Genomic DNA, 17,172 nt, shown 5'->3' with positions numbered 1-17,172 from the left:
AATATGTCAATAGAGTGATTTAAACATTGTTAGTTCTTTTATCATTTAGATTCTGTAACTAAACGTGAAAGTATGTTGTACCATCACTACACTACCGAAACAAAAACTTCAAACAAGAAAGATGTAGCCATAAACAGATTAACAAAACTATGTACATCTACTAAGGATGGCATTACAGCAGAAACACCAAAACTTTTCTCAGAACTTGTATATGCCTTGAAGGAACTGAACAGTAACGATCTAACTGAGGTATATGAACAGTCACAAATGGTTTCCTTCTGTGTTGACAACAGTGAAAGAGTCAAGTAAGTATTCATCCATCTCAGATATATAAAAAAAATAATCGAGGAATGTTTTTAAAAAAAATAAGTATATATATAATATGATTGCCAATGAGACATCTATCCACCAGACACTGAATCATAAAGAAGTTGAAAACTACAGGTCTCGATACAGCCTTCAATATTTAGCAAAACTTATGTTGTTATTGATAGAAGCAGATGGTATGTTGAAAAAATTTACAATAATTTTTGTAGGCTAGATTTATGTTAAAGATATATTCTTTAGTGGACTGTTTAATCCCACTGCAAATGTTTGCACCTGTCCTAAGTCAGGAATCTGATGTACAGTAGTTTTGTTTGTTTATGTAATTTATACGTGTTTCTCGTTTCTCGTTTTTTAAATTTTATATAGATTAGACTGTTGGTTTTCTGTTTGAATGGTTTTACACTAGTAATTTTGGGGCCCTTTATAGCTTGTTGTTCGGTGTGAGCCAAGGCTCCATGTTGAAGGCCGTACATTGACCTATAATGGTTTACTTTTTTTAAATTGTTATTTGGATGGAGAGTTGTCTCATTGGCACTCACACCACATCTTCCTATATCTATGTAGCAGTGATTCTGGTAAAAAATATTGAAAATACTAAGCTTACCATAAGTAAAATAGAGTTAAAATAAAGGGATGCTAGAACATACCATTATTATGAAAATATGGACAAAGTTACTGTGCTGTGTTGTTTTATAGAGTATTTGGATATTGAGCCTTTTGTGAAGTAAATATATTAGAATATATGTAAAACTATAACCCAAACTGTATTGTATTTCACCTGACAGACTATTGGAAACATTCTCAATGTTGGAGCCAATCTTTTCACTTTTTCCAATGATGTGCCATTTCTTTTAAGAAAATAGTTGCACAGGTAACATCTTTTCAAGTGTAAAATATAAAAGATAATGTATTATTTTTTCCCAGGAAATTCTACAGTGATGCTGTGCCTATGATTGGAACAACTGCTGCAGTAAAACAAATTGCCAAGTTGATTCTTAACAATGAAATTACTGGAAGAATGGCAGAGATTTGGTTGTCATCATTGTCTCTTATACAAAATCCTTCTAAAGAAATGCTGTCAGAAATAGCTGTAAGTTCAGCATTTGAAATTGGTTTAACAGCACTCAGTATTCAATATCATGATATATATAAGATGGCATTAATTGAAGCTACTGTTAATAGAAATTTCAAGAATTTCAAGAGGTCTTATTTGCATTGTTTTTCTTTTTTAGCAAGCAATTACAAGATTGTAATATTAATTTGAATTTTAGAATGTTAATATTTCCTATATCAAAAATGATTGTGCAGTGTGTCTGTTATGTCAGTATTAAAGGGAGATAAATGTCTACCACATATTTTGGCATGGCTTTTATGTTTTGTCTTTTTAGAAACTAATGGATTTACGAGAAGGAACAAGAGTTTATCTTCCAGCTTCGGTCATGGTTAATACTTATTGTAAGGAAAACAGGAATTGTGAAAATATTGCAGAAATTGAAGCAATAATCAACAAACTACAACAAGCTGTTGGAAGTACATGTATTGTTACAGAAAGCAACTATCTGGAGGTATGTAAACAAAAATCAACAGACAAAGTAAGGGAGGGTAGAACGGCCTTTTACCTTAAAATTTGTATGAAGAAAAATTTTAACACTAGTCACAATTTCTGTAAATTAAACTCACTTATTTGCCTTACTTTTTACCTGGTAGGTGCATAAGAGGTCATATTCCTTAAAAGAGCAAAGTTGAATGTTTGTCATTATTGAAAATATGCTAGTAAAACTATTTTAATGTTGGATCCAGAATTTCAGGCTAGAGGGGGCAACAAAAAAACCTCTACAGAATTTGGCAACTAAAGATCTATACCTCTAAATCGAGATTTAAGAGATAACTGTATTGTATTTGAAGCTTTAAGGACGTCCATCGGTAGTTTTACTGTCACAAATTTAGTTTACCTGGCAACGCGTAGCGGAGACAGGTAAACAGGTATTTGTGGCAGTAAAACTACCGATGGACGTCCGAAAAGCTTCAAATACAATACAGTTATCTCTATTCTAATGCAAAACAAGTTCATGATTAAATTTCAATCATTATTTCAGTGTAAAATCTTCATTAAAGAAAATTCCGCGAAAAGATGTTATCTTCTTTGGTCCCTACACTAGGTGACGTCATAGGTATGCTTCCGGCGTCAAACATGGACTATTTTCTGTAAATTAAACTCACATATTTGCCTTACTTTTTACCTGGTAGGTGCATAAGAGGTCCTATTTCTTAAAAGAGCAGAGTTGAATGTTTGTCATTATTGAAAATATGCTAGTAAAACTATTTTAATGTTGGATCCAGAATTTCAAGCGTTTTCTGGCTTCTGTGCCGCTTCAGAATGTAATAAAATTTAATAAAAAGAAGATTTTTAGGTGCGACATGGGAGTTTTTTTGCTTATTATTGTAGAAATTACATGTCAATACATTCCGCCATTCAAAATGTCGGGTTCCTTAGTTACAGACAAGGAGATAGAGGATTTTAAGCTAACTGTCATCCAATCAGAACCAATGATACAAATCAATTGCATTAGAATACTTGATATACTGTGGATTCATTGTTTTTCTTGGATTGAAGTTACTTATTTGTTGATTTTTATTTAGTGTACTTTCTAAAGTTTCCATTCAATTAGTAGAACATTTAGATTTGTGGTTCGTCTATACCTTCAAAACTCATGAGCATTGGTATCCCATGTATAATAATGAATCTACACTATTTAAATTTCAAAATATATTTTAGGTGATAACTAGCTTGAGAGCAATTGGTAACATAGAATATGCTGACAGATTGGTTTCAACAGTAAATGCATGTATTCAGAAGAAAACCAATGAGATGGAAATCCGTGTTGCAGCTGTAGAAGCATATAGAAGAATGTCTTGTGGTGCAGATGTAAGACACAATACTTTTAAATTATCTCACCCACGCTTTATGTTTAATAGTCAGTTCAAACAAAAGATTTGAAAAATTGAAACTTTTTATTTCAGGTCTTCCCTTTTAAGAGCTATACATTAAGAAGTAAGAGTGAAAATCTCAGAAAGAGAAACATAGGGATTACTTTTCTGGCCATGAATAGGAGATGAAGCATCAACAATTGTTGAGTTTTCTACTAAAGTTAGTTTGATAAAAACTACTTTTGATAGATCAATAATTCTTTGTATGAAGTGTCATTGCTATCCATGCATACATGTTTGAAGACTGTTTTAATGCCCTACCCCCTAGGTCAATGGTTTAATGACTGATAAATTAGCAGTTTTCAATGTTAAGTTGTCTGCCTAGTTGGTTTGATAAGAACTTTTTGTGATAAATGAAAGGTATTTGGTATAAAGTTGCATTTCTATTAGTACATATCAGTTTGATTACCATTTTGAGGTCCTGCCCTTTAGATGATAGTTTGGTGACTTTTTTATTAATTAATAAGCATTGTTGTTTTTCATTTTTTTTTTAATTATATGCCAACAAGTGAGACATATCTTTGTGTCAGCAGTTTATTATTTAGATAAACAGTTTATTTATTCTGAAAAGAAGGAACTTAAAAGAATCAGATTTTAGAATTTTGTTATGTTCTTTCAGAGAAACAATTTGATGATGCTGTACAGAGACGATTCAGAAGATTCAGAAATAAGAATTGCAGCCTACATACAGATGATGAAATGCCCAACAGACAACATCTTATCTCAGATCAAGAATACTCTGGCTAAAGAAGAAGTTAACCAGGTATTATATACTGTAGAGATTTCTAGTTGGTGTTCATATTTTTATTCAATTTTTATTTTTTACACTCTTTGGTACCTACAAACCAAATAAGAGTAGATAAAAGAAACATTGAGAAGTTAACATAAATCATCTTTAGTGAACTAGTGTTAATACCATGTATTAAATTATGAATTGCCCACATTCTAATGAATTAAATATAGATTCTGCAACTGCAACAAGTGTATTACGATATTTCTCCACTTGAGACAGTTAAATTTTAATATTTAAAGCGCAAGGCTTGCTGAGCTTTTCAAATAATTAAAATTTAACTGTTGAGAGTGGAGAAATATCATAATACACGAGTTACAGTGGTGGAATCTGTTTCTCTAATGATTTTTTCCTGCCTTTTAAAAGATTTGAGTAAAGTTGTGTACTTTTGATGTGACGTCATCAGACATGGTCGCCTTTTTTCATGACGTCACAAGAAGAATATTCAGAAGAAAACAAGAAAAATTTAACGTCACAATTTTATTTCAACCAATCATTTGCTGAGAACAGTTTTTTAACTAGTGAGGAAAAATATTTTTCTCACACCGGTCAGGAAATGTGAAAATAGCACAAAAATTAGAGAAAAGAGGATATTGAGCATCTCATAATCATACCAGTTATCTTTTATTTATTTTTTAGCAAACGAATATATGAAAAGTAATGAGTTATTATTTTTTACTAGTCTCACTAAAACATTTCTGTCTACAGGTTGGAAGCTTTGTATGGACACATCTAACCAATCTGATGGAAACATCATTAGTTCACAAACAAAGTATTCAAAGAATTCTGGAGGATGAGGTTCTAAAGAAAGAATTTGACCTTGACAAGAGGAAGTTCTCCAGAAATTATGAATGGTCTTATTTCTCTGAAAGAATGAATGCTGGTGCTGGCTTGGAAAGTAACCTTGTATGGTCTCAAAAATCTTTTGTCCCTAGATCTGCTATGGTTAACTTAACAGTTGACTTATTTGGACATTCTGTTAACTTGTTTGAGCTTGGAGGACGTGTAGAAGGGCTCGAGAAAATCCTTATTGAAAATTTTGGACCAAAAGGATCCTTTGGGGCTAAACAGGACCTGGCTCCAGAACAGAAATTAAGCAGAGATATTGATTTCAACAAAGTTTCAAAAATAAGTGAAAAAGTAAGTAGGGGGACAAATTTACATATAAAAAATGATGAAAATGTAACAATTTTTTTATTCTTAAAGCAATAGCAACATATTTGGGCTGTAATTCAGATTTTATAACAAATTTGTTTGAATTATGCATCTGAATATAATTTAATTTTGGATGTAACATGTCTTCTGATTGGCTGACGTTATTTTGTTATCAGACCATAGACATAATTTAGTCATGTGACCGTGACGTCATCAATGTTTTTTCAAGGTTTTCTACGGTTTGAAATGGAATTTAGAATTAAATTATAAGAAATGACTAATATTTTTTCTGTCTATTCAAAATAACTTAAAAATGTCAGTGTGCACCAAATTTTTTATGTTATTTCTTCATAGACAGAAAAAATATTACAGTCATTCCTTAAATAAAAAAGACATATGTAGTATTTATACTTTTAGAAGTACCATCGTTTAGAAATTTAAAAAAAACATCTATAAATATATTGAATGCACATAAAAAGATCAGTAAAAATGCATTTTTTTTCAAGTTAAATTGGGATTTCATGAAAATCTGTTGTAAGAATTTGGTACAAAAATGAAATATTTCTGTATTATTGATTTAGAATTTATATGGGGTCAACAGATTCCTTTTCTTCAGTAGAATTCTGTTTTGTTTTCACGAGAAGAAAAATAAAGGGTCAATTTCACCTTGAATTAAAATATTTTTCTTGTTGTTCTTATGAACATTATGAATACATGAAGATTGATTTCTAAAACATAATGTGCATCAAGCAGAGTGAAATTTGTACTAAATGTTATTGTGACATTTGTTTTAGCTGGATAGGACAGAAGATGAGCTTAAAGGATCAGTATTTATGAGAATGTTTGGGAACGAGATCAGTTACTACAACACAAAACAATCTTCAGATAACAACATTGAAAGCAAACCATTTAACTTCCTGGATTTGTTCATGAACTTAGCCAATGAACAAGAATTTTCACAGAAAATGTCAAAGATGTTGCTAGATAGTTCCATCATAGTACCAACTGTAACTGGACTGCCACTGAACTTGAAGGTTATTGCCACATCAACTATTGATCTCAATGCTAAAGGAAAAATGGATTTTAGAAGTCCACAAAAAAGTATTGTCTTGGAAGGAGCCATATCACCAAGGTTTGTAATACCTGTCATATAGTTATATATTTTAGCATGTTAGAAAGGACATGGTTTCTTTTTAGAATGATACATACTGTATATCAACAAATTTTGCAAGTGATTTTATTTCCTGCATTTGACTAGTAGCTAGGAAAATAACGCAATTATTTAAGATATATGTATTCCACTATGCAAATAGATGAACAAAATTAGAAAATCACAAAAGTAGTGAAATCAACAAGTTGACAAGTAAATTTTATGAACAAATTACATGAGATTTTTTTTTATAATTTAGAGACAATGTCAGAAGTAAAATTTACACCATTCTTCCAATACATTCCAATACTGCATGGGCGCTAGAAGTAACTTAAAAACATAATTTAATTCTTGGTAGATTAGAAAAAAGCAAAAATCTAAAGTGTTTAAAATTCTAATCATATTTGTTATAGTGGAGCTGTTGAAGTATCATCTACAATGAGTATTGATGCATTTGTTACAAAGAGTGGATTAAAGATGATATCCAACTTCCATACAAGTACTTCTGTCACAGCCAAGTTTGAATTAGACAAGAACCAAGAGATGACCATGTTGCTTGACATTCCCAAGGAAAAGTCAGAAATCTTGGAAGTCAAGTAGGTTTTATTATTTTTATTAAGTTAATCAAATGTATCACAGCTTTATAACAAATTTCAATGTTTTGATTATCTTTCTCTTACAATATTTCAAAACTAAAAGAAAATATAATTGTCCAATTTAGAAATATTGTTGAAGTATGTGAACTGTAATCACTGTAAAGAAACCCATATAAAAATAAGAGATGTGGAATGACAGCCAATGAGAAAACTATCTACCAAAGTTCAAATGAAGTGGATGCAAGCAGGCAACACTGAGAAAAACCTATACTGTATGGTCAGCAATTAAAGGCCCTGTCATGAAAAATTTATCCCTTAAGGAGTTATTGCCCTTTAAGTACAATTTTACACAAGTTGTTCAACTTTAAAAATTTTCTCAAATGAATCTAGTATAAATTTTGTATTTTAATTCCTTGTACTTAAAGAAACAAAGACACAATGGCTAAAATGGAACATATGGGTAAAATGCATTTATTTACTTTTGAAGAAAATATGACAGATACAATGAACATTTAAAGGGAAACTTCGCAAAAAAATCAAAAATTGATATTCTGTTCATTCTGTATAAAAATGCTCAAATTCATAGATATTAAAGTTTTATTCCTCTAGATAAGCGACCACCATCGATTTTAAATTTAGAGTATCAATTCTCTGCGATCCGCCATTTTGTCTTCTTTCCCGATTAATAAAAACGATATGTCTATAAACCACAAAGAAACAAAACTACAGTAACCGATGTAGTCGTAATTGCGTGTCGATATCTTGTCAATCGTACGGTTGTTTTATCCGACTAACTAACTTGATACGAAAAATATTCTTACTTTTTTTAAATTACCATGGTCTGTTGTTTTTAAACTGTTGATATTGGAATTAGGTGAAAAGTCAAAGTTGAAATCATAAATAAGTGTTCCGTGAAAATTGTTTTCGAAAATCTTATTTGTTCATAATTCTTTAAAGTAATAAACAAATATATTTTGATCTTCCCTCACCTGATCACCAGCATGGCTAAAGGTATTACTTCCAAAGGTATTGTGAGGGGTGTGAGGTGACACGTCCAGGTATTCAAGCGATTTCCTGTCGGGCTTGCAAGTTCATGCATCGTTTCACTTCTGCAGGTATTGATCAGTGTACACGGCTGATAACTTATAACTTATAACTTTCCATTTTGAATTATCAGATGAATAATATACAACTCTGTCTTACTTGTCATTACTAAACTCATACGCTTGTTTATAAATAACATTTCTGGTGTAAAGAATATAATTCATAAACATATAAATAATACCCAAAAAAATAAGATTTGATGAAATTAAAATCTATTTAAATATTTTTTCCAAGGGTGAATTTGGGAAAATGTAATATATAGTCATTGTCAATAGTGAAGGACAGATTGGAACAGACCAGAAATATTGATTTAAAAAAATGTACGCACTTGCCGACGATTTGTTTATACGACTGGATAGAAAGTTACGGAACTATAGCGCAATTTAAAATATATACATGTATACATTGAACATAAGAAAAAAACATATATTTTGAATAAATAGGGGTAAAAGTGTTGTAAATAGACTAGTCCACGTATGCCAACAGTATGTAATCATCGAATGTCGATAGACTATTGTATACCAGAAGAAGAAGAGAACCAATTTGATTTAAATACAGGTCGATGTATAACTTTTGCTTTGGTTCATTGAAGCTGTGGACCTAGTAAAATCACAGATTTATATTTCAATAAGATTGTTCTCGAACAAAGGAAGTAATTCGTCATCACAATTGTTATATATGCCACTGGACGAACACTAATTATCCCCAGGGAATGTGAATATTTTGCTGGGAAACTTTTGAGTATCAAAGTTTCAAATTAATTTCGGGATTTATTTTCTTTCTTGGTATTCAATAACAGAAAAAAGAATAAATTACTTGTTCGCTAAATAGGGGTATTCTTGTCAGATAAAAGACTTTTAGTTATATTTAAAAAATAGGGAAATATGACATTAAATTGGTTCTGTCTTTTTTTTAAACATCGTTAAAAAGATGTGTGTCTAAGGTGAACGCCACAAGAACCCTGTAATACTAGTACGAGAGTATAGCATGTAAACATTCCTTCTCAATAATATGGTTGTATTGGAAATCTTTTCATACAGATTGACAACTCATTGTCCGATATGCTTGTAATATTTGCCACATGACGCCCATAGTTCTTTCTACCATCATCATCTTATTCTGTGATATTGCTGTAAACATCGCTGGTTCACACCCAAACAAAATGGGAGTAATGGACCTTTAGAGCTTCTCCGTGTTATACACTTGTGAAATATATAGACGAAATTTCTGTATTGAAATGAATCTACATCTCACAAACAGGATTTTCAAATAACGATTGTGAGTAATCACCTTACAAACCAATATAAACGTATGGCAAGATATAAACATGAAGGAATTTAGTTTTTGTCAGACGCAAGAACTCATTACTATATATATCATAAACGTATACGTATATATATGAATACAGTTTCAAATATTAAGAACAAGTGGTCGATGTCGATAGTCTGTTTTCTAACTGTTCAGAGTTAGACATGTCACTTGTTCATTCTTGGAAGCCTTCATATTCCCCGTCTAACGATGGGAACTCTTTCTGATTGTGTTGACTATAAATGCTTGTATGGTAATTCTGTCGTTTATCTGTACAAGCGGTTGCATTTCCTCTCCTTTCCCAACAAACAAACGAACGAAACGCCACTAGTCTGATTTCTCTGGAGCTCATCCTTAATGTCTCTTATACGTCAGGAAACTTACATGTATACTAATAATGATTGTTTCAAGAACAACGATGTATGGACGAACTATTATAAATTCGTCAATATCAGTTATGCATGACTAAAATGTAACTTTTATTACAACTACTGTATTACTTATTTGGATTAATGACGGCTATCATGTTCAACATTGCACAAATATTATCATAGAATTTTAAAAAAAATCCTCAAAAATCCTCAAAAGAAATAATGCCTTAGCTTAGATAATTGATATTCTTTTCACAAAAAGTTCGTGTAAATGATTGTCAAATGAATTTAATTATGTAAGAATAAAATGTTAAAAAGAAACTAAAAAAAAATCATGCATGTTGTATGTTGTATTTTTTTGTCAATTAAAAACTTTAAAATTGCAATAGTTTTATTAGCATTTAAACACAGCCAGATTTGAATACAAGTTAAGAAATTCCGGTAAAGTCAATGATATCAAACAGATGTACAATGGTATATCAAATTGGGTAATATTGCATTTAGTTTTTATAAAAGATTAAAACTACTATTTTTTGCTTCATATTTGAATCTTTACGCCAATTGCCGCTAAGAAAGTAATCAAAAATTGTTTCCTTTTATTTTTATACACTTTCGGAATTACGAATCTGAATTTTATTTTCAATTAATTTACACAATTTAATTATTGTATCTTTATTCTCATCGTGTATTAAATCTTAGTGTATTAACATCGTGACAGCATACTCTTTCTAATCCTTTCTGTTTATCCTTTCCAAATAACAACATTTATACCTGTGTACGCTTGAACTCACACCTGCGGCTAAATAGCTACAAGGTAAACGAATTGACCTCAAGCCGAGAAATATACAGTGACCTTTACAAAATAATATACACACTCTGCTCACACATTAGTTGCATTGAAATGATTATCAAAACAATAACGGTAAATAGAACTGAAATATTTTCAGTTCAATATCAGTAAAAATGTTCAATAAATATTTTATGAAAAAAATCTCAACAATAATTAATTAAATTTATTCAAAAACATTTACTAGAGATAATTTTATAGGAGTTTAATTCAATCAATCAAAACGGTATATGCATATTCATTTTCGTTCATTCTTATATTGTGGTTAATAACTTCGACCATTCGTCAGCTGTGCGCTTTTAATTACGTATATTGTCGATAAGCTATAAGAGTTAAACAGATTTCATTTTTTCCCAGAATTCAATAAATCGGGCTAATACGTCACGACCCACTCGAGAATTCAACCAAAAAAGTTACAAATACTTGATTTTCTCCGTTATTAGAAGGAATATAAATTTAAAACTTTGCAAATGTGTTTTTTATGTTAAGATGAACATAATTAGATGATAAGTAAAAAATCGCGGAATTTCCCTTTAAATAGCATTTTTAAGCCACTCATTAATATATATTGAAAAACAAAAATAATCATTAATGAAAGATTTTAACAAAAAAAATAACAGGTGAGCGATTCAGGCTCTTGATAGCCTCTTTTTATAGTATTAATGAAAATGAAAAAGGAATATTCGTAATGAAATAATTGTTTACATAAGTGTGTTATTACATGATCACAGGTCACAGTTCTTTATTGTTCATGCTGGAACAGAGAAGGAACAACAGATGATTGCCAAGAACAGAATAACCAAGAAATCATGTTCTGGAGCAACCATTGCCAGAGTGACCGGTGTAGAATTCTGTCTTGATATGTCATTACCAGGAGATTTACAGAAAACTGATGCTCCACACTTCCCATTGACAGGACCAGCAAGATTTGCACTAGTTGTATTCAAAAGGGACACACATACTAGTTACAAATTTGAGTTTAAAAATATCATGGTAATTGATTAATTTCAAAAAGTTCATATTAGTGTTTATCTATCAGAGAAAATTGTAATTTATGATGTTAGTATGTATCTATGTTTAAACATTTTTAAAGATTAAGCCCTGAAAATTTTAATAAAAAGTCAAATTTTACCAAAATCATTAGCATACTGTTTATAGGAGTTATTGCCCTTAAATGATAATTAAGATTTTTGTGCAAAATCAAAAGATTGGGAGAAATTGTAAACAGAAAAAAAATATCGGCAATACAAAATATATTTTATTTTTTGTAACTATTTTATTCTAGTCTACAATGTTGGAGAGTGTGCATTGTTTAAGATGCACATAAACCTAAGTGAGCACCAAAGGCTGTTTAGAGTCTCTCAATTTTGTTGCACAGGTTATTGATAGCCTTATAAATATTTCAGAACAAGAACAAGGCTCAAATTATGATGATGTATGATACACCAGGATCAAAGGTTATGAGGAAGACGGGCTTCAATTTTGAAATCGATCATGAAAATCAAAAGATGGAAATGAGCATGGTTTCACCTTGGAAAACTGCACAATTTGAAGGTCAATATCAAACTTTTCTGTTAGGGGACAATAGGCCTTATCTTCTAAAATATTTTAAGTTTATTTTTACATATCAGTGCAGGAATATAAGAGCTATTCAAACTACTAAATTACTTGTTTGAAGAATCCATACATTTAAAACAAATATCTTTTGACAGATATGATACATTTTAATGCATAAAGTATTATTTTATTATATATTAAGATGAAGGAATTTGAATGAAATCTGAACCATTTTTGTTTCTGCATGTGTAGTTTATTTTCTTCTTTCTTAATGTTTAGTAATTCTCTTATTCAAAATTCATAAAATCATATTGACAATTGTTCTAGAAAAGTCAGACATTTTTTTTTCACAGGTGATTTTCAGAATAAAGCAAAGAGGAAAAGGATGCTTGCAACTGTATCCGTTGATTCTAAGAAGTGGTATCAAGCAGAAGCATTTGTAGCCATAACTGAATCAAAATCAGCCACAACTTATAAACCAAAGATAGAAATCATAAGACCAGATCTTGATCCTATTGTTCTGGGTGGAGATATAGTCTACAGACCAGGAAAGGTGATGACCTCTAAGCTTGTCCTCACTGGAGCAATGGAAAAACCTGTATCTTTAGACTGTAAGTTATGCTTTTTATAAAAATTGAAATAGGGCTTATAAGAAATTATAAAAAAATGTGTATGTGTGTATTGGAAGGGAAAGGGATGCAGCATTAATCTATTCATGATTTAAAATAAATTCCAAAATAGGAGTTTCAACTTAAACATGTTAAAAAAAACCTGATGAACTTTGATTTGTTTTGTTAATCATTGTTGTTTAAAAGGTTTTTTTTCGCAAAATACAGAATAATCAATAGGGTTGACTGCAAATTAAGTCATGAATTCCTCTTATTTGTTTGTATACATAGTTCAACTAAATTATTTTGATATGATCAATTTGTTATTCTAATTGTTGGTATCTTTTTTTGGCAGTGAGTGTTAGATTTACAAAAACCCAGTATGGAATGACAGCAACTATCCTACATAGCAAAGATCAGAAATACACTACAGATATCAACCTGGAGATGAATGAAAAGGCAAAAAGAAAAGTTTACAAACCAAGAATCATATTGGCTGTTCCAGGAAAAGAGTTCATCAATTTTTATGGTACCATTGACTTCAATGAAAAGAAGGGAAAAGTTATGCGTTATGATATTATACTTGACAAAGTACTCAAACAGCCTATTAAACTGAAAGGTAGGACATTTATCTGTCAAGACACCAATTGCATTTTAAGCAATTTTCCTTAAAATTGAAATTGTATAAATGGTATAAAAACTTTTTAGATATTGAAATTAATATTGCTGATGTGGAGATAGCTGAACCATGTGACATGGCTAAGCCTTTCGTGAAAAATATGGATTCAATGCATGAATTTTTTTTAAACAGCTGTTGAAAGAATGGAAGCATTTTGCAAGAAAAAATGGTTGCATACCATATCTATACAGGAATTACCGGGTACAATCATTTTATCCACATGTTAATATAAATTTGAATTAAAATGATTGAAATGATTTATCTAGATATTTCACTCTTGCTTTGTTTACAGGTGAATCCAGTATTCTTGTAAAAGGTAGAAGAAGTATATATAAAGGAAAAGTGTACTTTGTTGGCCCTCAGAAAATTACAACCAGAGTTCGTTATCTGTATGATAAAAAACTTAGAGCAACCACAACTTCTGTAAAATTGGACTACAATTTCCAGAAAATGTTCAAAGGATTAAAGGACAGTCTACAGTTCAGCTCTAAACTTTTAAAGAAAACTCAAAAGAGTTCGCAGAGAATTGGTTTTGATTCGTAAGTTGATAGTTTTACAATTAATGGTTTGTATTTTTGTTGAATCTTTAGTGGTCTTAGTTTGTTATGCACATGATGAATTTAATCTTTTGCATCTTTTTTGCCTTACCTTTGACACTAATCCTTTTATTGTCAAGCTTTGACTTTAGTTGAAAAAGCGAGACTAAGCAATCCTACATTCCGTCAGCGGCGGCCTCCACAAATATTCACTCTGTGGTTTAAGTTTTTAAAATTTTAATAACTTTCTTAAACTATCCTGGATTTCTACCAAACTTGGACAGAAGTTTGTTTATGATCATAAGATAGTATCTAGAAGTAAATTTTGTAAAAATAATTTCCATTTTTCCATTTTTTACTTTTAAATGGACTTAGTTTTTCTGCCAGGAAATATTATATTCACTCTGTGGTTAAAGTTTTTAAAATTTTAATTACTTTCTTAAACTATCCTGGGTTAGTACCAAACTTGGACAGAAGCTAGTTTTGGAATAAGATAGTATCCAGAAGTAAATTTTGTAAAAATAAAATTCCATTTTTTTCCGTATTTTACTTTTAAATGGACTTAGATTTTCTGCCAGGAAACAACACATTCACTCTGTAGTTAAGATTTTTAAAATTTAACTTTCTTATACTATTTTGGATTTGTACCAAACTTGGACGGAAGCTTGTTTATGATCAAAAGCTAGTATCTAGAAGGAAATTTAGTGTTCTTCCAGTTGACATTACATTTAGTCTGCAGTCAAAAGTTTTTAAACAGTATTAGATTAATAAACTATCCTGGATTTTTACCAAACTTGAACAGAAGCTTCTTACAATTTAAAGATAATATCAACAGGAATATTTTATTGATTTATTTCCTCATTTTTGTTGAGCCTGCGATTAACAGAAGGAGTAGGCGAGACACTGGGTTCCGTTGAACCCTTACAAATTTAAAAAAAAATGAGATTGGAAATGGGGAATATGTCTAAGAGACAACAACCTGTCCAAAGATCAGATTTGTATTTTTCATTTTTTTCATATTAATATATATATTGCTTAACTGTTGTCTTGTTAACTACTTGAAAAGGTCTTTTTTTTTTTTTAACTAGACAAACTAGAATGTTTATATGTGTTATAATTTGATGGCTTATAGTATGAAAGGTATTTCTGGCAAAAATGACATGTTCTTTATTCCATTTTCATGACTCAAAGTCAATGTTCAGTTTTTGTACAGAGATAACTTTTTCCATTGGTCAAATAAATTAAGCAACACAAAAAACTGACCACTTCTGTCTATAATACTAGTATAGTTTAATCATTACCTTAGAATAAATCCACATTTTAGAAAAGAAATGGTTTCAATTTGATAATGTTGATATTTGATATTTGTTTAGGAACTTGAAGTCAGCAAGATTTGCTGATTATAACAACCAAATCAAACTGAAAATTGACCATCGTCCAAACTCTAAAGTGGATGCAGATCTTACTGTGGATTATGGGAAAACATACATGTCCAAAGTTAATAAACACAGACTGTCAATCCTAACTGCAACAAAATACAACATTAATAAGAAGAAAGGAGCAGGAGTTGTCAACTACAATGTCACCTTTAAACTACCATCTGAGGTTAATATAATTTATTTTTTGTTGGTCAAAATCTCAGATGAATATAATTCCTTCTGTTTGTGTTTAAAAAGTTTAGATCTAAGCATTCTTTATGATTGACAAAATTTGCCCATCAATTAATTTCAAGCTATCTCTGATATTAATATTAAAATGTTGAATCATTGAACTTATTCAAAACATTTCATCTTAAAACGATATGGTTTATACAGTCATAACATTACACTAAATTTAAAAAGATTGCTCAAGTATGCAAAATCCACTAAATTCAATAAGATTGCAGAATTATACAATCCACTAATTTCAATTAGGTTGCAAAAGTATTTAAAACCTTGACTTTTGACTTGCACATGCATATAAATTATAAAAAAATCACTCAAAGAGATATTCTTCGATCAGGATGTCTTTTGTTTGTTTATCTATTTACATGTGAAAAAAATTAATTTTGGGCAACGTTTGGGCTCCTTTTTAACTCACCTGGCTGAAAGGCCAAGTGAGCTTTTCTCATCACTTGGCGCACGGCGTTGGTCGTCGTCTGTCGTCGTCGTCGTCCTGCGTTAACTTTTACAAAAATCTTCTCCTCTGAAACTACTGGGCAAAATCTTGGCCACAATCATCATTGAGGTATCTATTATAAAAAATGTGTCCGGTGCCCCGCCCAACCAACCAAGATGGCCACCATGGCTAAAAATAGAACATAGGGGTAAAATGCAGTTTTTTGCTTATAACTCAAAAACCAAAGCATTTAGAGCAAATCTGACTTGGGTAAAATTGTTCATCAGGTCAAGATCTATCTGCCCGGAAATTTTCAGATGAATCGGACATTTCGTTGTTGGGTTGCTACCCCTGAAATGGTAATTTTAAGGAAATGTTGCTGTTTTTTTGTTATTATCTTGAATATTATTATAGATAGAGATAAACTGTAAACAGCAAAAATGTACAGCAAAGTAAGAACTAAAAATAATTTTGGGTTATTATCTTGAATATTATTATAGATAGAGATAAACTTTAAACAGCAATAATGTACAGCAAAGTAAGATCTACAAATAATACAACATGACTGAAATGGTCAGTTGACCCCTTAAGGAGTTATTGCCCTTCATAGTCAATTTTTAACAATTTTCTTAAAATTTGAAGATTTTCAATAACATTTTCCACAGAAAGTACTGTTATAGATAGATATAATTGTAAGCAGCAAGAATGTTTAGTAAAGTAAGATCTACAAACACATCACCATCACCAAAACACAATTTTGTCATGAATCCATCTGTGTCCATTGTTTAATATTCACATAGACCAAGGTGAGCGACACAGGCTCTTTAGAGCCTCTAGTTAATTGTGTCTCATGTTCCTGAAAGTAGCCTGTTTTGTTTATTTTTAAATGACATCATAGTCAAATAGAGACATCTAGGCAAGGCTAATATTGATATTGCTATCAAAATTTAAAATGCTATTTTTTTTGGTGATATGTATCTCGTTTCAATTTTTATAATGATAAAAACTTCAAAAAAAAATTATGAACAGAGGCATGTTTCTGTTTTCCTCTGTCATTTT

At 30.6% G+C, this 17,172-nt stretch overlaps 1 protein-coding gene across 1 annotated transcript in view; it reads left to right on the top strand.

The window, feature by feature from the left end:
* The window catches only part of LOC139513714 (uncharacterized), a 65,123-nt gene that overhangs the window by 24,651 nt on the left and 23,300 nt on the right, over positions 1–17,172 (top strand). The window contains exons 7-20 of the mRNA XM_071302465.1: positions 50–305; positions 1,252–1,417; positions 1,716–1,892; positions 3,104–3,253; positions 3,935–4,078; positions 4,814–5,245; positions 6,055–6,392; positions 6,824–7,006; positions 11,368–11,629; positions 12,043–12,190; positions 12,547–12,804; positions 13,157–13,420; positions 13,773–14,019; positions 15,390–15,621. Coding sequence (XP_071158566.1) covers positions 50–305; positions 1,252–1,417; positions 1,716–1,892; positions 3,104–3,253; positions 3,935–4,078; positions 4,814–5,245; positions 6,055–6,392; positions 6,824–7,006; positions 11,368–11,629; positions 12,043–12,190; positions 12,547–12,804; positions 13,157–13,420; positions 13,773–14,019; positions 15,390–15,621 — 3,257 coding nt within the window. The remainder of the gene's footprint in view (positions 1–49; positions 306–1,251; positions 1,418–1,715; positions 1,893–3,103; positions 3,254–3,934; positions 4,079–4,813; positions 5,246–6,054; positions 6,393–6,823; positions 7,007–11,367; positions 11,630–12,042; positions 12,191–12,546; positions 12,805–13,156; positions 13,421–13,772; positions 14,020–15,389; positions 15,622–17,172) is intronic.

Source organism: Mytilus edulis, chromosome 1 (assembly GCF_963676685.1).
Source record: "Mytilus edulis chromosome 1, xbMytEdul2.2, whole genome shotgun sequence".
Classification (NCBI taxonomy): Eukaryota; Metazoa; Mollusca; class Bivalvia; order Mytilida; family Mytilidae; genus Mytilus; species Mytilus edulis.
This window is presented reverse-complemented; position numbering and strand designations above follow the sequence as displayed.